The sequence below is a fragment of the Dromiciops gliroides genome, chromosome 2, assembly GCF_019393635.1.
Source record: "Dromiciops gliroides isolate mDroGli1 chromosome 2, mDroGli1.pri, whole genome shotgun sequence".
NCBI lineage: Eukaryota > Metazoa > Chordata > Mammalia > Microbiotheria > Microbiotheriidae > Dromiciops > Dromiciops gliroides.
Window position 1 is genome coordinate 365,702,255 of NC_057862.1, and position 22,728 is coordinate 365,724,982.

General features: G+C 39.8%; 1 protein-coding gene across 1 annotated transcript in view; it reads right to left on the reverse strand.

Annotated features, from left to right (window-relative positions):
* Positions 1–22,728, reverse strand: part of TOP1 (DNA topoisomerase I) — a 120,921-nt gene that overhangs the window by 22,790 nt on the left and 75,403 nt on the right. The window contains exons 7-11 of the mRNA XM_043986192.1: positions 21,713–21,788; positions 18,805–18,905; positions 11,664–11,779; positions 6,443–6,564; positions 4,567–4,689 (exon numbers count right to left, since the gene is read on the reverse strand). Coding sequence (XP_043842127.1) covers positions 4,567–4,689; positions 6,443–6,564; positions 11,664–11,779; positions 18,805–18,905; positions 21,713–21,788 — 538 coding nt within the window. The remainder of the gene's footprint in view (positions 1–4,566; positions 4,690–6,442; positions 6,565–11,663; positions 11,780–18,804; positions 18,906–21,712; positions 21,789–22,728) is intronic.

Below are 22,728 nucleotides of genomic sequence, written 5' to 3' on the forward strand. Positions count from 1 at the left end.
AGTGTCTGAGGCCAGATTTGAACTCAGGTCCTCCTGAATCCAGGGCTGGTGCTTTATCCACTGCGCCACCTAGCTGCCCCAATTACTATTATTTTAATATATGCATAGAGCACTATACATTTTTATACCACTCTAAGGTTTACAAAGTGCAGCATGTGAAATAAGATGTCCAAATGTTATTAATTCCATTTTTCAGAGGAGAACTTTGCCCCAATTACATAGCTAAACACTGTCTGGGACATCCTGGATCTAAATCTAGCACTTTGCCACGCCACAGCTGTCTCCCTTTTCATTGACCACACTTCATTTTTTTTCAGTAAGACCCACTGACATTTTAGTCAGTGGTACATGCTGATGATATTTATGTATCACTGGAGGCAGAGCCATTACTAAGGGATTTTTATATCTAGGAGAAGCACCACAAAGCATTCTCAGGGCAAGCTGTACAAAAGAGCATCTGATTTGGGGGATGGAGTGGACCCTGCTCCAAGGGAGGGGACAGACACCCTGCGATACCATAAGCTTATTCATGGGAACCTTAACCTGTCCCCCCAGAGGAACTGGGCTACTAGGGAGCTTCCTATTTTAACTAACTGTTCTAATAATGGGATGCTAAAACCAACGGTTTCTTTACACTTGGCATTCCAGAAGCCTGATTACTGGGAGATGGTGAAGGGAATGAATGGAAACAGATCCTCTTGGTAAGGGGGCTAAGACCGCTGAAATCCTACATGTCAGAGGGGCCATTTAGTCTAATTCCTGGATTTTACAGAGGAAGATGATGGTGTCCCAAATCAAGGAAGTAACTTTCTCAAGGAGGCTGGTGAGAGTGGGGTCAAAAAGCGTTTAAATTTCATAGATTCACGGATTCTTCCAACACTCTTATTTTGCAGAGAAAATAAGACGGACCCAGAGTTACTGCTATCAGAGGCTAGAACAGAGATTTGCTCCACTTCAGTGCTCTTTCAGCAAGGTTGCTAAGATGTGTCCTCCTTCAGAAGTACAGAGACACTGGCCTTTCCAAAGCTGTGGCACTAGATATCATGACTCAGGCCAAGCAGCCATTCATAGAGACAGGACCATTAGTCTTTTAGACCAGAAGTTCTTTGTGCCCTGGATCCTTTCTCTGAATCATATTTTTAAGTGCATAAACTAAAATATGTGGGATTACAAAAGAAACCAATCATCTTGAAATCAAAGTCAAAATGTAAAAATTAAAGTTCATGGGCCCCAGGAAAGCGAGCCACTTGGGAAGGCAAATCTCTGAAGGAAAGAAAAACAATCCCTAAAATGGGAGGCAAAGGTATTCTCAGGGAAGTATGGACCCCACTCTAAACCCTATCTCTCTTCAGTCCCACTGTGGTCCCCTGCTGTTTTCTGGGCTGCCTCTGCCCCATGGCAGTCAGATGTGCTATACGGTGCCCCGTAATGCACTACTGCTTTTGGACCAGGACCTGACCTCCCTTTCCAGCCTCGGGCTGGATTGGGCCCTGTCAGTTGTATCCTCTCTCCGCTCTTTTCTCTTGCCTGATGAATCCCGGTTCATAGTCTTGGTACTCTATTGGCAGATGTCCCTCCTCTCACCAAACTGCTATCAGGTCTTCTTATATTGCTGCTCCTGCCCTACTACCAAGCTTGATTCCCCACACCTCTCCCCCTCAGAAAAGAGTATAAATGTGGGTAGCGGTCCACTATGTTTCCCATCCTGAGACACTGGGTTGCTCTGCCTTACTTAAGGTCCTGCCTATAGGAAGGAAGCCAAATGGAATTTCAACTTTCCACTGTCATATTGGTCTTGCTTGCCAAATTAGTAAAGTCTTACGTACTACTGTCAACTCAGGAATGATCAAGTACCTCATGTCTCATTAAAGTGCCCAGCTTGTGTGCTTGCATTGCCAAAAGCCCTTTCCCTTTCTAAGTATAGATTAATATATTTACATTGTGTGGCCTCTGTGAGAGAAGTTGGGGACGGCTTTGTGGCCCACCAATGCTTCTCCTCAAGGGTCTATGGATTTATCAGAAAAAGTTATGGGTTGAGGAATGAATGAATGGAAAGAGTGAAAAGAATCAATCTCACTTTGGATAATTTAAAAATCTAGCTTGGCAATAGGTTAAGCCTTTTTATTTAACTGTACTTCTTTGTTACAAGGGATGGTTGCATTGGCCAATAAGGGTTGGGAAGAAAAAAAAGACCAATAAAACATTTGTATTTTTAAAACATTTAAAAAGTAAAGAAATCTCCATTAAGCTGCCCCCAGAGACTAGCAGAATTGTTTCACCAATGAATATTTATGCAGAGAAACACGAGAAGACTTATATGAACTGATACAAAGTGTAGTAAGCAGAATCAGGAGAACAAAGTACATCATTACTACTATATTGTAAAGAAAAATAACTTTGAAAGAAAGAACTTTGAACAAATGTAATGATCAATCAATCAACTCCAGAAGACAAATGATGACTCATGTTTCTCATCTCTTTCCTGGAGAGGTATTGGTCTAGAAGTAGAGAATCAGTCATACATTTTCAGAAACAACCATGATATATGGGTTGGATTTGTTTGATTATACTTCTTTGTTACAAAGCAGGTCTTTTTTTTAGGGTAATAGGTCTTAATGGAAGTGTGGTGATAGTGATGCCAGAAAGAAAAGAACATCAATCAAACATTTTAAAGATATATAGATGACGGCAGCTAGTTGGCACAGTGGATAAAGTGCTGGCCCTGGATTCAGGAGGACCTGAGTTCAAAGCCAGCCTCAGATACCTGACACTTACTAGCTATGTGACCCTGGGCAAGTAAGTCACTTAACCCTCATTGCCCCCTACGGCCCCCAAAAAGTATATATATGAGGGGAAAAAAGGAAGTTCATTAGAAGACAAGGCAGTATTAGCACTACCACATTAGATTTAATATATGCTTTAAGAAACCAAGTTGTATGATGTAATAAAGATTCATAATTTCACATATAAACCCTTTTCTATTTTTTGCTTATGGAAATATTCATATTTGTTTATATATGTCAACTTCACAATAATAAAAAAAGGACATTTAATTAAAAAAAAAAGAGACTACACCTCCCTCATTTCCTTGCAAAGGTAGAGGGCTATAGGCATAGAACGATGCATTTAATATTAGACTTGGCTGAGGTGGTTGTAAGTCTTGCTAGATTGTTTTCCCTCCCCTTTTAAAATTCTTTGTTTTGAAGGACAACTCTTTGAAACAGGGATATACTGGGCAATGGAGATGACATAAAAACAAAAGACAGGAATTAAAAACATTTTTAAAAAGTGACTGATTTTTCCAACAGCAAGGAAGATTATGATAATTTTCTTGTTAAAAATAATTCTCCAAGAATATGATGGTCAGGATTTATTTTCACCTATTATATAAAAAAGACTTGGTCAAAATGAAGTCCTCAGATAAACAGGATGTCTATCTCAAAAGTTTTAATAGCTTACAACTATACTAAGACTTTTAGAAAATCCTATACAACAGTTCTAATCAGGAGACTCCAGGAAGATCATCAGCCTTTAATAGAAATCAGCAACACAAACTGAAAAGTTTCAGTTGAAAATCAAAGCAAGATTAGATGGACTTGGCTTAGAGATACACATTTATCATTGTAAGCCAATTACAGGGCCAGCTAGATGGACAGAGAACTGGCCCTGGAGTAAGGAGGACCTGGGTTCAAATCCAGCTTCAGACACATACTAGCTGAGTGACCCTGGTCAAGTCACTTAACAGTGACTGCCTACAAAACAAAAAAAAGTCAATTATATAAAATGCAGTTTTATCTTTATTAGTACTAACAAGAAAGGCTTGTCATCCTCTCCCCAGAATCCCCCTCAATTCCACACCTTTTCCCTAAACAGAGAAGACTGTAGTGAATGGCAGGGTGTCAAAAGAAACCTTTGGGACCAAGGCTACTTTGTTAGCTAATGCAGGGAGGCATACTGAGGAAAGGTTCTAGTAGGCTTAAAGAAAGAGCCAGAGTCAACATCAAGTATGAATTACTTCCCAGCTGAAGAGTTAGGATAGCTTTGTCACCTACCAAATAAATGTCCCATTACAAAATCTTTGGGCTAAAGTTAGGTCAACAGAACTCCTAGGTTTGTATTTGATTATTCAAAGTACTTGTTCATGAACTCTTGTTTTGAAGGTAGCAAGACTAAAACTAGATTTCTGTGGGGCAAGAATACTGGACCACTGATAAATAAATACAGTAAATCCAATCTACTAAATGGTGGTCAAGAATGAGAATAAGGTAGATGGACCAATCAACCATTATAATTAAGTGCAGTCTGAAATAACATAAAGAAGACAGATATAAAGTTAGAAGACTTGTGTGTGAAGCCCAGCTTTCTCATTTCCTCACTGTGTGGCCTTTATAAATAGCTCAACTTTATAGATAGGTCATGGCGACAACAACTACTTCAGAGGACTATGATAAAGATCAAATGGAAATGTATGTACAGTCTTTTTTTTTTTAAATGACAAAGTGCTATGTAGATGGGGACTATGATTATTACTGTTGTTTAAAGGTTTTAAAAATATAAACAAAGTACCAGTTTCTCTTCCTTGCTCATTTGCTTCCTTGCTTCTGATTGGGCTTTGAAATACTGGCTTATCTGGTTGAAGTCACACTTGCTAAGACTGGTGATATTATTTTTCTCTTCGTTTGTCATTTCCTGGTGGGAAGAAAATATGAGAAAAGTTAAAAAAAAAAAAAGACAGAAAGAAAAATGTTATACTTTCATTTTACTTAGAAGAATTTTACTAGTTTAGGCTGAGGAGCTCTGGGAGGTAATCCAATCTGAATTATTGACAAGTTTAGTTTTTAAAAATGCAGTTTAAAAGCAGCTCACACAGTAATCAAGAGTTTTCTGGTATAGGTCTGGTTTCTGAGAAGAATATGATATTCCCACACTAAGCACTAACCTGAGTAGAGCCATCCTCTGCTCACATGCCAGCTAAACAAGGCTGCTTCTCAGGGATTTCAGAATTAGTAAGGTTTAACTGTTATCACCTAACCACCTGGCCACCATCATTTGAAAGCCCCAGATATGATGAAGGTTGAGCTTCAGAAATAACAAAACCAAATAAGGGAAAATAGAATAGGAAACTGAATGGGTACATCTTTCAGAGATATCCATTCCTTCTCTACAGTCAACAAGATGAATGGAGGTTTTCGATGATCACCTTATTTTTTTTTATGTAATAAACAGTTTTATTTATAGTTTTGGGTTCCAATTTTTATCCCTCTTTCCCTCCCTCCTCATACCCCTCCCCGAGGCAGCAAGCAATCAGATATGGGTTATACATGTATGATTATGTAAAACATTACCATTTTTGTCATTTTGTACTCCCTGTACTACCTGCCAGCAACTCTCCAGACTTAACATCAGCTGTTGTTAGAGAACCTTACCTTGATCACATGATATAAAACCTGTATGTATTCTCTTGGCTACTGAGACACTACACCATTTTCCTTCTCCTCTGATCTCCTGGAATCTCTTTTTCCTTCTACACACTTCTAAACATAGCTATTAACCAAAGAGCAGTCCTTCATTCTTCCCGGGGCAATGTCATCTACTCTCAGAGCTTCATTTATCAATCTTCACATATGAAAAACTCCCAAATCTTTATCTCAACTTGCAAGCTCAAGTTACATCTCCCTGTGTATATCCTGTCAGAAACATTTCAAAGTGAACATGCTCCCAAATGAACTCATGCTCATTCTCCCTTCAAATCCCACCCACTCCTTCTAACTAGCCTATTTTTGTTAATATAATTATTCTCTACCCATTGTTTTCATATAACCCTTCTTAGACAAGACATCTCATCCTGCATTAGATTTACTTTTTTACACATATAAATATTAGGGCACTCTGATAGGGCAAAGCCCAAGATCTTGTGTTACGTATGGGAAACTCATTACATAGTTATCAAACTGAATCAAAGGATCATATGATCTAGTGCTGGAAGAAACCTCAAAGGCCATCTAATCCAACTTCCCCATTTTATAGACGAGGAAACTGAGGCGGTGAAGTAACCCACCCCAAGGTCACACAGGTAGTGCCAGAGGTGAGATCTGAACCCAGATCCTCTTACTCCAGAGGCAGGGCTCTTTTCACTGTACCTTGCTGCCTGTCCAATGAACTCTCATTCTAATTTCAGGCAACTGTTTTATCAGTTATCAGTACATTTAAAGAGACCTGTGGTTTCACTGACATGGACATGTTCTCCCTCTGATACAAAAATCAATTCTCCCAAACCTTACATTTCCATGACTTGCTGTGATGATCTAGCAGAACTTATCAAGACTTTTGCTCCTTCTAACTCTAATGGAGAAAAATAATTTTTTCCTGTTCCTTCTTATCTCTCTAGTGCCATTCTATATTTTGAAAGTTTCCTTTTACTAAAAATCTGTGGAGGACATACCTTTCTCCAGTCCTTGAAGAAATTTTTCCTAAAGATATCCTTAGTAGTGTATTCATGGTCAAGCATTTTTGCAAAGAATGTAGCCACTTCTTCTGCTTTGGGACTCAGCTTCATGACTTTACCTAGAAGAAAGGTGTTCCCAACAAGAGTTATCCAGGAATTAAAGCCAGAGTCTGTAGAAGCCTGCCCCTTTCCCTAAGGCCTGTAGGACTCAAATGGCTTTTCTAGAGACCAAGTTACTACAAACACTTTTCCTTGGTTGTTCTCAAAAAGCCCTGAAATGGGCTTTCTGATGCTGCTGATTCAGACAATGCAGCCCCCAGGGAGAGACTAAAAACTCAGCAGATTCACATGAGGAAGGCTCAGCTCTTTTTGTGAAATGATAGAAGTTGTCTTCTCTAAGATGAATACTGTGAAGTCAGATGCTCTTCCCATTGCCATGGAGTTCCCCTATTGTGCAACTGGATATTCAGATTGAGCTTCCTGAGGACAGGAACCGTGTCTTTCCCAGGGTTTTGTACAAAAGAAGTACTTCATAAATTGAGGAACTGCCTTGGGGCTCTCAGCAGTAAACAAACAGTATTACAGAAGGTTAGAGCTGAAATAGAACTTAGCTCACCCAGTCCAATCCTTTCACTTTCTATACAAGGACAGGAAAGCCCACAAGACTTTCTTTCCACAGGCCACACAATTACAAGCCCAGGTCTGGTTTCTTAGGTTTCCTGCCTTATTCCATTTCTGTTTTAAAGCAATACCAATTTTACTAAATGACAGACAGGCAAAGTTTGATGACTGAGTTTTATACACATTGAGCTTTTATTTATACTTATTCATTAGTAGAAAGATGTTTCATTGTCCATCTGTGAAAAAAAAATTCCTCCAGAAAATTCTTAAGGTAAAATTTAATTTTCTTGGCAATTTCTTTTAATAGAACTACCTTATATTCATGGTTAATCTACTTCAACCCCCTTATTTTGGTCCAGATTCTTTCTATGAAAATAGGATTTAGCTATAACTGAGTCAAAGTTCAGTCAAGGAGAAAGCCAGAATTCAGTCAGAAAACAAGGATGTCATTTCAGGAGACAGCTGTAGCCTCAGTGGATTGTGGCTATCCTTTCTGTCTGAAATATCAAATTGTCAGGCCTAGAAAGAACCTTAGAAATCACCTAGCTCATCAATTTACAGAGAACAAAATGGGCCCAGAGAGGGGAAACAACCTGCCAAGGTCACAGTGAAGAAACACGAGCCTATTGAAGTCATCATTAGTCATCCCTCCAGAACTAGCCAAAAGATGGCGCTGTTTCCCAAAGAGAAAGACTCACTTTTTGGATGATCTAAACCAAAGGCCTAGAACCCCATACAACCTTGACACAGCTGTGAGGGACAAATTACTATACATTAAAAAAGGGGACTGCAATGAAGCAAAATTTCACAAGCAAACAGTTAAAGTAATAATGCAAGAATCAGATTTCACATACAAACGCATACATGTCTGGTAATGTAAAACATTTGTCAGGACACTGACATTGTGGTTGAAAAAAATGCTTGCAGTCCTTTGTCTTTGACACTGTTGGGTGGCCTGAAGCTTGTCCTCTGGATCAGGATGGCTAGCCCTGACCTGAAAACTTCACTACAAGAAGGGGTCAAAGGGCCAAGCGGCCGAATGAGTACATTCTGATCCCTCCAGCCTCTGGAATGTCAGAGTTTTAAATGAGCTTCCCAGAGCTGATGACAGTTCCTTGTAGCACGGAGTTTAAGAATGTGATATGGCTCTTCCCAGCAATGATAGCGTTTTATGGGACAGGATAAGCACTGAGATCCAGGAAGAAAAAACTGCTGAGTTAGAGTTGAAAACCTCATGTCCCTTCAGGAAGAGTAGCGCATGATCTTAGTCAGGAGGGCCCTACCTCCCTGGCAGGTTTCTGACAGGTGACTCAGAATTCTCTTCCCAAGAACACTTGTAGGACTAGTTTACTCCCTAGGTGGAGCTTGCACAAACATGTAAACTCAAACCAGAGGCAGCAGGACGAGGCACTAGTTAGTCAACAAGGCTGAGAATATCCTGAGACTCCTACGTAGGAAATGGAGCCAAGGCAGGAGAAGCATGTGGAAAAGAGGTATCAATGACGATTACACACGAGAACGGCCAATATCAATGATCAAATGCCAACGGAAAATGACTCCAAATTGACTAATAAGATCAACACAGACAAAGTCCAAGTGTGAGATTTCAGGTTGGGATGGGGTGAAGAAGAGAAGCCCTGAAGTGGGAACCCAGTTTTCTCTCTTCCTAAAACAGAGAACATTTAAAGATGACTCCCAGCCCACAGCCACAGTCCCGCACACCTAGACTTCTCTATCGTTTCAAAGTCACTTCTTTGGCCACTATTCTTCACCCAAACAATGGGAGGCTGTGCTTTGAATGGCTACCTCATCTTGGAGGGTTTCTACAGAATGACATATTGTGGGGGTGAACCCCAGAAACTTTACTTTGCTTCTGAAAAAGGAGCACAGATGGAAAAGTAATTCTATGCCAAATGTTTACATTTATACACTGATAGTCTTTACACAATGCCAATTCATAAAGTTTGGTACTCCTCCTATTTAACCAAATGTAGATCTAGCCCTTGTGTCCAAACTATTAGTTCATCACATAAAAACACAGAAGAGTGGCTCCTAGGATGTGGCTTATGAGTAATGAGACACTTAATTGCTATCTGAGGCAACTCTGGGGATCTAATTGGAGTTCCCCACCATTGCTTCCTCCTCTAGCTCTCACCTGTAGGAAATTCCTATCACTTTATGGTAAAAATGATAAAAACACATGGATGTATGTCACTTGAAGGTTTGCCAAGCTTTCCTCATAACAACCCTGTGAGGTAGGTAGGGCAGGTATTAGGATCCCAACTATACCATGCTAGCTTTTCCATACCTAAGAACTGAGATGTGTCCCAATTCTCCAGTTACTAATTACTAGTTTAAAATTTGAACAATATGAATGTAGCTCATAGAAAAAGGGTAACTTGAGATTATCATCCTGCACAGGAGAATGTGCCCAGCTCCAGGGGTTTGCATCCATGCCTGCAGTCAATGTACCAACCAGCCAACCAGGGAACAGAGAGTACCCTTGTGGTTGCAATGCCCCAGAAGTGGGGCTGCCAAATGCAACAAACATTGATTATGCACCCACTGAGTACAGAGCACTATGCTCACCTAGATGAGAGTCAAAGTTTAGATAAGATGTAGTCACTGCCCTCATGAAGCTCACAGGCTAATGGGGGATGAGACACAAACACCAAGTCAATATAATATCCACTATTACATAGTGATTGTGTTAGGTGCAAAACTAAATGAACTATTATAGGTGTGAGGAAAAGGGTGGGCAAAAGCCAAGGTACCAAAGTGCAGGGTGTCTGTGGAAAGTAGTGGGGTTTGGCTAGCAGTAAGAGTGGAGGGGAGGAACATAAGATATGGCTGAAAAGGCAGATTATCATGAACTTTCTTCCACAGACATGACAGACACTGAAGATTTTTGAGCAGAGAACATAATTAGGTCTATGCCTCAGAAATCCGGCAGTGGTCTGCATTGACCAAAAAGGGAGGGGAGGCAGGATGTGTAAGGAAACTATCTCTAGAATTCAGGTGGGTGGTGGCGGTGGTAGAGAGAGAGAAGAGGGGACTGATCCCAGACACGCTGCAGACATGAAATGGTCAGTACTTGACTGGTAACTGATTGGGTAGGAGAGTGTTACAGCAATGGGAGAGTGGGTGAATGACTGTTCAGTCAAAAGGAGGGGCAAGTTTAGGAGTAAAGATGATGAGCTCAAAGCATATCACGTGCCCACTCAAGCCAGACACTAAAGGCAGCAACAGATGGAGCCCAGCCATTGCTGATGATTGTCTCTTGATTCTAAAGTCCCCTCTGTTTGCTGAAGGTAACTAGTATACTGGCACTGAACCTTGAATATAAGGGCAGTGTGGTTTGGGCAGGACCATCAGCCCCCAGGGACACTGCTAAACTACAGGCACCATCAGTATGCCTGCAGCACCTACCTCCCCAGGATGGCTAAAAGGATGAAATGTGCATGAGACATGCTATAAACCTGAAAGCACACTTGATATAAACACTTCAGGTGCATGGGGGTGGGTGTCAAGGTCTTAAGGACCAGGGTATCTTCTCATCTGTGTTCTCCCAAGTGGTTGGCAGGAGGATAATGTTGGGGTACTCTATTCATCCAGGTATCTTGTTGGGGGTGGGGGCTAGCTTGTCTAATTGGGACCAGTGGCCTGGGATGTGACTTGACTCACAGCCTCTTGTCATAATCGGTTATCTCCGACTCTCTCTTCCCCTAAAAAGAGAGGAGATTAGAGCACAGGAACCAGATGACTAAGACCAATATTCATGGGATCATAGATCTGGAGCTGGAAAGGTCTCCAGTGGCCTTCTAATCCACTGAAGCCTAGGGAGTTTAAAGACCTGCCTAGGGTCACAGAGTCAAAATTTGAACCCCAGTTAAGTGTCTCCTAAGCCAGTGCTTTTTCCAGTACAACACAGGGAGTCCTCATTTACAAATGAGAACATGTTAATGCCCCGCCCCCCCTTCTCCCCTTCAGAACCTCAAATAGTATGGCCTGAGAATAACCACAGTTACTGTAACTATCACTAAAAGGCAACTCAGACTATTTCCAGGGTACTCGGCTATCCATGTCTGTGACAAAGATGGTTGGTTGAATTCTAGTTTAGACCTTAAAGGAAACTTCTGAGATGTGTCAACTCAGAAGCAGATGCATACATGTGCTTTGCTCAATCTGATATTCCCTAAGTGGACTCAAAGGACAGTATGATTTTAGGTCTACTTCCTGTGACATGTATCTTGTCAATTTACTTTTATGTTTTCTAAACATGTTTAACATTTCTGTTGACTAAAAATATGTTGCCACGAGTTCAGCTTTCCCACTAATTCATTCATGGAGAGATCACAATGGAACAGAAAATTATCACGAGGGTCCCTAGAAATACTGCTCACATTAAAATAATCTTTAGATCAACTTCCGTGTTTGAAAATGAAAACAAAATAAATGAGACCTTTCTTCACAGCACTGTTTTAATACTAAATGTGTTTGATTAGACCCTACCTTCAACTCTGTCCCCCTGTGGAGGGGTGGTCACCAAACCATCCTTCTTCATGACCACAACCCAGACAAATCCTGAACAACTCACCATCATAGTAGAACTTGACATTTTCTGGCAGAGGCTCGTAAGGTGGAGCAAACACAGGGCCTTTATGTTCCAGGAATTTCCACTTGATGCCTTCAGGATAGCGCTCTTCTTCCCACCTTTATAAGAGAGGGGGGCAACCTATATTAGCAATCACCTTGCGTAACATCACCCATCAAATGTCAAGGAACCTACAGTCTACTTGATTGACTTGGACAGCTCTGAAATCCCAATTGTGTATCCAAAGTTTGTCCCTCAATCTGAAAAAACCAGGTGCTCGTGACGATCCGTATAAGGAGTTCACTACAAAAGCATGATTTGTTTGGGGAATGAAGATGTATCAACCTATAACTTAAATTCCAAAATGTAGGTTCCATCTAGCAAAGTCATCGAATTAAATGCCCTTGTCATCACCAACTCACTTGGCCTTTTAAAGCACTATTAAAATAGACAAAGTTTTGTCTGTCCAATAAACAACCATTAAGATTTGGCAACTTCTCTCCCCACTTTAAAACCATAAAACCTCATAATGAACATTCAGGCTTCTCTAATGTGATTTTCACCTTTCCCTTTTTCAAAGGAAAAAAAGTTAATTATAAAGGCCCCTCAAAAGCTATATATATATATGAATATGATTTTCACCTTACTATTCTGAAATTGTAACCAGTCTAGACACATAAAACAACAATGCATATCATACAATAACAGCAACATTTATAACGAGCCAAATAAATACAATTAGCATTTAAATCATATAATCATAGTACTAGTAGGGTCACAGAATTATAGGACTTAAGAATTAAGAGGAACCTTACACCTCATTTTATTCAAAGCCCTAACGTTTTATAGATGGGAAAACTATTGCTGAGGAGTTGTTGGGGGAGAAGAACAAATTAATGGAAGGGTTGGGACCAGAAGCCAGATCTTCTAACTCCCAGGTTGAGTGTAACTTTCCACTAAAGCACATTAGAAAGCCAAAGCAGTGTTCTCCACCCATAAGCAAACATATCTTGTCCGACCTATTCACAAGCATCAGAACAGAGAAATAGCTATATGTTGGTGGTGAATGGGCAGGGCAGGAGAAAAAAGGTATGCTTTCCCCCTGAAAAACCCACAAAATTTCTTAATCTCCAAATCTAGTCTTCCACTTTCTATCAGTTTCCATGTGGCTCAGTTGTCTCTAGTTTTACTGTTTTATTCAAACACAATTTTCCCGATTTCATCCTGTCTCCTCCATCTCTATCTCTTCATTGTAATGGAGTCACTATGGGCCATCAGATGCTTTCTTACTACCAGTTCTGTCTTTGCAGGAAGATTTGAGAGCTGAATTTAGCCCCATGATAGGTTATTGTCATAGGATCAATGTCTCCTGCTGTGAAAATAAAATCATTATTCAGGGATGCTATGCCAGGCTTCTGCTTTTAAATTTCTTGACAAAACAGTTCCAAGTCATTCCTAATGAAATTTTACATTGAGGATTATCAGAAAGGGTAAGAGATGAGAATAGGGGAGGGAGGCAGGAGAATGCTTGGTTAAAGAAAAAAAAATACACAATAGGTAAGGGGTCAACCAGCTATAGGTAACTTACTTCTTACAATTTTTATGTGAATATCAAAGTTAAATGCACCTTTGAGCAAATAATTTCTACAGCATCCATGGAATTCTAGACATTTCAATAATTAGGACTCTTCCTTCCCCAGTCAACTTTTACTAAGAGAAGCTTAGTCTCAACAGGACTCTGGACTAATGCCATATATCAGGTAGGAATAGTTGGGAATAATTCCAAACATTACCAAGTTTTTCTCTGCCTTAAGGAGAAAAAAAAAATCTGTCTGCTGTTCTCTCTAGAAAGGCTTATCAGTAGTAAAATATAGAAAGCTCCCACATTATAGGAGTTCATTTTAGGATTTTGGGTTGTTTATACAACACATTCTCCTTTAGTAACAATATCGTAAATGGTAGTTATATTTCCAAGTTAGCCCACAGAGGCCTATTTTCTAAATGTATAACATATTTGGAAATATATATTTACAATGTAAAATAGTTAAACAATCCTGCTATAGATGTTCACATTTCCATCACATTACAAATATAGCTCTACTGTGTAAGGGGCTAAAATTCTAGCTAGTCTGTCTAAAATATCTAATGAGTGGTCGCCAATAAATTATAAGCTTTAGCAAGAGCTTAGACTTTTAAGCATTTATTAAGGAGAATAAGAATTTGGTGAAGAGAGAGAAAAAGAGGCCTAGATTTATCTATCTATCAAAGGGAGAGTGCATTTTAGCTTCACTCTCCACGAGAGTCCAGACGAAAGAGAGCGAGAGAGCCAGCCTCGCCCCCTCTTCCTCCCACAAGCAAACATCACTTCCTGATGCCAAAGAAAAGCTGCATGGCTTTGCCCTCAGAGGCCTTCTCCTCATGGTGGAGTTTTCCTACAGTAAGTTTCTAGCAGGTGGTGTCATTCCAACCATTACAACTGTGAGAACAGGGGCAGCTAGATGGCGCAGTGGATAAAGCACTGGCCCTGGATTCAGGAGATCCTGAGTTCAAATGCGGCCTCAGACACTTGATACTTACTAGCTCTGTGACCCTGGGCAAGTCACTTAACCCTCACTGACCCACTCAAAAAAACCAAACCAAAACAAAAAACAACTGTGAGGATGCCTCATGGTGTGGAGGTGACCCAGGGCTCTGAAAGGTTTTTGTGAGCACAGTGCAAGGCCTAGTAGGTCCTACCAAGCTGGAAAATGCAGAGTCAAGAGTACAAGGCTGTTGTCTAAGCACCAACCAGAACAGCTAAGTTCAAAGAGGCTCATCACCAGACTGGCTGGCTGGTGATGAAGTTTTGGGCCACAGTAATTCTTTTTTTCTTTCTTTCTTTTTTTTTTTTGTGGGGCAATGGGGGTTAAGTGACTTGCCCAGGGTCACACAGCTAGTAAGTGTTAAGTGTCTGAGGCTGGATTTGAACTCAGGTACTCCTGAATCCAGGGCCAGCGCTTTAACCACTGCGCCATCTAGCTGCCCCCACAGTAATTCTTAGAGGCCAGCTACTAAGGTTTTTTGTGGGGCAGCTGTAATTTGTCAGTGAAAGGGTACCCATACTAACTAAACAACAGATCCTTACAGTACTAAAGAATTGGTTAAATAGGTTTTTGCACACTGGCTTGGGAGCCTAGTCTACATTTGCAACATTTCTTTTTAAAAAAATTAAATTTATAAATTTCAATTAAAAATCTATTTTCTCTCCTTTTGATCTCCTCCCCTACTTCCTCATTGTGTTAAAAAACAAAAAAGGTAATAATAAGAAAAAAAAGAACCAAAAACATGTATAACTTTTCTTTAGGAAAACATGTTCTTCGGGAATATGGTAGCACTGTTTCAACTCCTGGAAGGGCCAACAATGGAGCAGAGGTCAGAAGAAAATATGAGAAGCAGGTACACATGTGGAGAGTGGGAAACAAGAGAGGGACTGGGATCCCGTGATTGCTCTATTTCCCCACTGGGATACAACATTCTAGTTGGCACTGCTCTCAAAGGATAAGTGGTAGTAGTAGGACTTCCTTCTCCACCATCTAGCCATCAGAAAGATGTGGCACACATTATATGCCACTCTTACCTCCTGACTCTCACCTGTGGGGCAACAATAAAAAGAAAATACAGAATGGTGTTCTACTCTCTGTGGTTCCAATGACAGACTGTCCCATCTATGGTATGAACCTACCATTCCTACTAGTCAGAAATAAGATAGGGTTTGCCTGGGCTGAATAAGTCAAAACACTACAGTAGGCATTGTACCCTTTACTGTATGCTAAAAAGCTTCATCTGTATCGAGAGAATTCAAAGTAAAATTGATGAAGGGCAAACTTACATAATTTGTTTTCTATGAGTCTTGACCACCAGCAAGTGAGCTAGTTTTCTCAGCACTCCTCCTCTGCACGCCCTCCCCAAGATGCCATCAGTTATATAGCCCTTGGTTTTAAATAAAGATTTGAGAGTCACACGGAGGTAGATTGTAGAGGCCAACTTGTGGCACCTCATTTCCGAAGGGCACCTAACTCAAGGAAGGTCAGTTACAACACCACTGTCCACTGCTTAGTTTTTGTCTGGCCAGGAAAGAGCAAAATGTAGAACCCTCCCTTTCATGCAGAGTTTGAAAAGATTTTTTTTAAAAAATCCTCCCCAATCGCATGCCCACCCATCCACCCCCCAAAATAGTATTTCACCCATCCAAACAAAAACACCTGCTCCAAGACAGAATGCTACTCTCTATAATCCTGACCAAGCCCCACCGCCCCACCACCCCACCTCCCACCCTCACCACCAATGTGAAGGTTAGTTCCCTCTGGTGACTGGATTTCTGCCATTCTTGGATTTCCTTACTTCCTAACAAAAGATCCTGCCACCCAAAGGCACACTCACTCCATCAGAGTATCTCTAGGTAGCTGAGGTGGTGACGGCTGCCCTCTTTCACATCATCCACAGGAATAGTTCGTACAAGAACACAGCAGGTCACATTTCCTGCTCTGTTTCAGCCTGCCGGTCTAGTGTTCCAGCTGAGCTGAGAAATAGCTAGAACGCCAAGGTTACCAAGGTCCAATAGATCGGAACAAATACCTCACAAGGGGATAGTCAATATATAAAGGGAACAGAAGAAGTTTATCTGGATGCCCCACATAGTTCAAAGTGGGTGGGAAGGTTGGTCTTGGAAGTCACAGCCTGCCAGTTGAGCTCAAGGACAAAGTCGGAAAACAGCTGGAGTTTTTTCAAGGATGTAGGTTTAACAAAGAAGCACATAAACCAGATTAGAAAATCAATCTTTGAACATTTTAATTATTTAGAAGAGAATAATAATATTCCTCTACTGTCAACTTATACACAGCTCCAACAATCAGAGGTGCTTCTAACAGAACTGTGGGAAATCAGCCAGTACAACAAATACATCGGAATGGGAAGACCAACACTGAAGCACAACAAACAAAGTCTCTCAGTGACAAGCATTTGAAGGAGCAACAAAAAAGGACTGGGGACATTCTAGGAGCTGACTTGAAAGGAATACAAAATGCCCTGAGAAGTCTTAAGTTCTGCCCTGTAAAGAAATTAGAAAGTTTAAGTCAACTTAGAAGAAGAATCAGACCCAAATTTGAACACAGCAAGCACTTTTGGAGTGGGAGATTCCCATTGCCTGGAAGGAAAGGAAAAAGATTAAGGGAGGAAAAAAGAACACCCGAAAAGTCAGACTTTCAGAATATAGCAAATCTCCTTGATGTCTGGGGCAGCCAACTTGAAGAGGCCTTGGAAGCCACAGTGCCTCCTACTGAAGAGAAAGGTAGAGTAAAGACAGTCTGGCTCACCTAGATTAGATAGAGTCTCTTCAAAGACACAAGTTAGAAAGGGGCTTAAGACCAACCCATCAAGCCACTCAGTTCTGCTTTTTAGTTACGACTATTATAAGAGCTAAGTTTTTTTGAAGCTGATGAAGAGAGATGATTTTAGGGGGTGAATAAGGGGAAATAATGGAAAGAGCAGAGGACCTGACTGTCTAAGCTCCGTGATTAGAAGTCAGCAACAAGTGACACTATAGCCAAGGGAATTCAAAACAAGACTGAAAGGTGTTATCAAAACAAAATATATTAACAAATATTCTTCAAAAAGCTGAACCGAATTCTTGAATATAGAAAACAAAGGAAATGGGTAGGTGTGTATTCCTTATCTCTGAGTGAATTCATCATATCCTCAAACAAACTGCATGACATGGATGCAGTAAGTTTGACACTCAGGCTTCAATCCATTTCAGGGAAGTTAGAAAGCTGGGGTTCAGAGGGAAACATGCATTAACAACATAGTAAAAGCTATTTATCTCTTGATCCATGATCACTCACCCACAAATCAATCCATTTTTGGTTAAGGGCGATTCTATAATTAGAACCTCTTTAAAAAAAAAAAAGAAAGAAAAATCTTCAAAGACTATAGTTATTACTTGTTATGTGAATCCAAAGTAGAGGTGATTGATTAAAAGTAACATAATAGTATCCAAAAAAGGCAACAGATATCTTTTAATAAAGATTTAAACAGGGACAGCTAGATGGCGCAGTGGATAAAGCACCGGCCCTGGATTCAGGAGTACCTGAGTTCAAATCCGGCCTCAGACACTTGACACTTGCTAGCTGTGTGACCCTGGGCAAGTCACTTAAACCCCCAATGCCCCGCAAAAACAAAAACAAAAACACAACAAGATTTAAACAGTCAGTTGTAAGGTAGTCCAAGACAGTACAAGAAATGTCCCTCATGTTAGAAAGCCTCTTTCTCTGGGGACTAATATGTACAGATCTCAGTGGAAAGAGAAGAAAGGAATCATGAACCCAAATCAAAACAAAAAAGTGAATTTCCAGAAACTGAGAACATTCTCAAGTTAGAATGTACCCTGAAGTCAATCAACTAGAGGAGATGGGCATCTCCACTGGCAATATACAAGATTGAAAACTTTACTAACTCACATTGTAATTAATTTTTTTTTTTTTTACCAATAATGATTTTTTTTTGGGGGGGAGAAAAAGGACCATAAAAATATCCCTATCCTAAAGGTATCTACTTCTGAGAAACAATAAAATCGACAACTTGCAAGAAACAAAATTGAAAAAAAAAAAAACCACAGGGAAATAAAGAGAAGAGAAGTGGGAGAGGCTGAAAAATCCCTTTGCTTTCTGAATTCATTTGACAAACTCCTCTCCCTGTGACTGCATCACCTTCTCTTTTTGCTCTGCCAGACAAGTGCCAGTGCTTCCTAACCTGACTAGAGCCTCTCCTATACCACAGTCTAGAGCCCTTCCTTTCTGTTTGGGCAATGATACCAATAAGTACTGCCAAGCTATATGTTTAAACCTGGAGCCTCTTCCCCTCCCTACCCACACGGAATTTTAAGCTGCTAAAAGGCAATCTAAGAGATCTGTTTGGAAAAAGAAAAAAGACAGGAGAGAGAGAACACAGAAGTCTTCCAGGAGAACCTGGAACCATATTTCAGAAGATACTGTTTTAGAGGAAAATACATTTTCCCTATTTTACTACAAAGGTGAACTCTCAAACTCATTAAACTAAATTAGGTAATAGAGAAAACAGCTAAAATTTTAACCTAGTGATGACATGTTACCATTTCCACTTCTGTTCCTCCTCTTTCTTCGGCTTCTTCCGCTTGTTATCTGGTTCGGGAAGTTTCTTATCTTTGTTCTTGATTTTTTTTGCTTTGTTGTCCTAAGAGAACAGTAGGAAAAAAGTGCTAAGTCATGGAAGGAAACTACCTGCACTTAAATGGAACCATATTCACACATACAATTTCTTGGAGGGTTGGGGATCAGAATGTTAAAGATTGGCTTCATGACATGTTTGAATTTAAAGGAACTTCAGAGATCACTTAGTCTTCTCCACTGTACACGGAGGAAACCAAGGTAAAGAATAAAAATATCATTAGTTCCTTGAGAAAGGACAATAGCTCAGAGGAGTGTCTACTTTTTCCCTCGACTATACTTTGCTCTAAAGTACATCTACCACTAGCAATATCTATGTACCCATGTGGTCCAATGTTCTCAATTGAACTGGTGGGAAGTGACATATTACCCCTATCAAAAGTTAATTACTGGAAATCACATTCAAAATGATGTAGCAAAAAATCAACATAATATGGCCAGAGAGCCCTAAAAAGCTCATTCATTTCTACACTGGCTTTTTTCCAAGGTTAAGTGGATACACTTTGCCCCAGTTTTCATGAATCTACCAAGCTCAGGCAATAGGATTAGGATGGTAGTGGTCTAACAACAAACAAACAATGGAAACTCACTGAAGCTTGGTAAGAAATATAACCAGACAGAGTATGGATGCTCAGTGCAAAAACTCGATTTTCTTTAAGAACTCATATATATAAAGAAACATAAAATACTTTAATACAGCATATTACATTATATGTCATGTATATTTTGCATACTATTATGTTTAAGATCTTTCCTTACCCTCAGGAAAATTAAGTTTTTGCATATACTTTATTATCTATCTCAGAGATAGCAGTATTTCAGCATTTTTCCCCTCTCTATAATGTGCATTTAAACCCTACTGGATGAGTTGTATGAAATTTTTAAAAAGGAAGATGTGGTTCATGGGAACACATGAGAATCCTTAGTTTATTTATATGACAAGGATTATCATTTAAACAAAAACAAGATGAAAGAAAAGGAAATATGGTTCAGTTAAGCCATTCTCTTAATAGCTTCTGAAAACCCATGCAGATGTTCACATCAGTAAACTATTGGCCACATTATAACTTTCAAATCTCAAAATGGGAAAATCAGTACTAAAGGACTTCCGGGTAATTTTCAGACTAGAAAAAATATATTTACTTAAGTTTATACAGTATCTGAGTTCCCTGCTGTAACAAGCCTGGTCCTTGTCTGATGCAGTTTCTCTGTCCTAATATGTCTTTATATGTTTGGGGGAAGGGAGGACATCGAAGAAAGTTTAAGATAGGCTGGGACAATAAAAAAGGCAACTAAATATCTTTTGCAAAGGGTTTAACTAAAGTATCCACTATCCATAACTTTACCCTCAATCTCAAAGACAATGTCTTATCTTGCTTTAAAGGGCTCAAGTATACAATCCTCTTGGTAGAAGGGTTACTAATATAAAGCCAGTATACAGAACAATAAAGCAAGAGCAAAATCCTGGGCTCAAGCTGCACATACCCTTCTAGATTGGTTTATGCCAATTACCTCCATATAAAAGCACAGTGATTGGCCACCATGAATCACCACTCAACACTATTCTGAATTCCTTGGACTTGGCTGCCATAACTTGTGCTATTGCCAGGAACAGGAAAGTGGTCAGCAAAAAGGAGGCTGTGAGAACTAAGCAACTGAGAAATGTATTCTCATCACCCTTCTGTGCCGATCTACTCACTACTGTTCCTAGAAGAGTTTATTAAAAATTCAGTTTCAGGGGGCTGGACCAAATGGCCCTTAAGATTCCTTCTAATTCCTATGATCTCATTCTTTCTTCTAAAGTCAAATAGTCTTTGAGATGGTTCTGTAAGACTCACTGTTATTTAATGTCCTACCTCTAGGATTTCTAGTCATTGGTTGGCCCTCAGGCCCTCTCAAAATCAAAGGTTAAACCTCACTGTTACTGTAAACCCCTTGTATCTCCTTCCATAAAGAAAAGGCCAAACACATTCATAGCTAATGCTTTACTTTCCTCTATGTTCTAGCTAATGAACTGTCTGTTTCTTAGATAAGTGATTTTACCCCCTTTTCTTTCCTTTCTATTAACTGCTACTTCCACAGATCTGGGGGGAAAACATCAAGAAAACATTTTGCCTGATAAAGAAATGATTAGCAGGACTGAGATGAAATTAAAAAAAGAAAGTGATGGCAGCCTCTTTAATACTCTTAGAAATGGCCTATTTACCTTATAGGAACAGAGGCCAAGTTGAAAGGTATCAGCTAGCCAGGCTGATCCTTTGAGGCCTAAAACAGTAAGTAGAGACCAATTTAATCTAGTTAGTTTGCTCTAAAAGGTCCCTCCCTTTTTGGAATAAGAATTACTTCTTAATTTTCTTGAATTCTCAGAGTAGGGAATGGGGGGAGCAGGACCAATAGCTGGCAGAGAGAGAGCAACAGTTTTTAGCCACCTCTTTCTCTTCCACAGAACTATATGCAAACCTCGTTATACCTGAGTAGATCAACATATCTTAGAATGCCACCAAATGGGGGAATGTGGAAAGACCACCATAGCAATTTCCTAGAGAGGCAGCGCCAACTGCCAATGTTCTCAGAGAAAAAATAAACCGGGGTTTGACTAAGTACCATTCCTAGTTTAGGATATTCACTCAATGATGGGGTACATCTTAGACTTTATAATTCCACTGTCGTGACTTTGGTCCATAAAGGAATTTTTTTTTAAAGTTGCTTTTATATCATAGGTTGTCTCCTGATCAGACTCAGAACCTCTTTGAAAATCATTTGAGCTATAAAAGTCAATCCCAAACCGAAGCCCCATTCCATTTTCTTACTAACCTCCTCTTCTTCTGGTTTCCGCTTCTTCACCTTCTTGATGTCTTCTGTTTTTATTTTCTTGGGTTTGTAATCAGCACTAGAGAATGGGAGAGGGGAAAAAGAGCACCTGTGTATAAAACAATTGCTGTGCCTTTTTTTCCTCAACCATAAGAATAAAAGAAGGCCACCAGATAGGAATGTAATGAAGATGAAGATATAAGACCAAGTTACAGATATCCAGAGAGAGGGCTTGCAGGCATAGTATAAAATCAACTCTTTTAGATGAAGGAAAAGGAAATTAAGTATCTACATAGAGCCTCCTATGTGCCAGGCCCTGTACTAAGTGCCTTTTTTTTTTAGGCTTCAAATCTATTAGGAACATAGAATTATTAATTTATCAAGAAGTTATCTGAAGGACAGTTGTTTACTAAATATCTTCCCTATCAGCCAAGAGGCCCAGTTTTACAAAGAAAGGCTAGTATTTATTTATATGCCCTTTCAAGGGATTTCCAAAGAATTCTAAGGAATTACCTCAAACTAAGTGCTTTTTACAAATCTTATTTCATTTGATTCTCACAACTGCCCTGTGATGTAGGTACTATAATCACCCCCATTTTCAAGTTGAGGAAACTGAGGCAAATAGTGGTTAAGTAACTTGTTCAGAGTCATATAGCTAGTGAGTGCCTGAAACTGGATTTCACCTAAGGTGTTCCTAACTCCAGGTCTGGTGGTCTATTCATTGGACCACCTAGCTACCTGTAGTCTAAGGAGAGTGAGAAATTGCAAAATGACAGTTTAGAAACTAAAATTATGACTCAACACACCATGAAAATGTATTGTGAAAGGAAACGTAACCTGTTCCCTTGTTGAATAGACAATGAATCTAGATCGATTCACTACTTCTCTCATTAAATCATTCCAACAGCCATTTAAAACAACAGTGACAAAAAGGTACAAAAGTTAAAGCTTGAATCTTGTGGATTAAAAAAAAAAAAAGATATTTAGGGGTCTGCATGACAGTGTTGTAAAGCTGATTT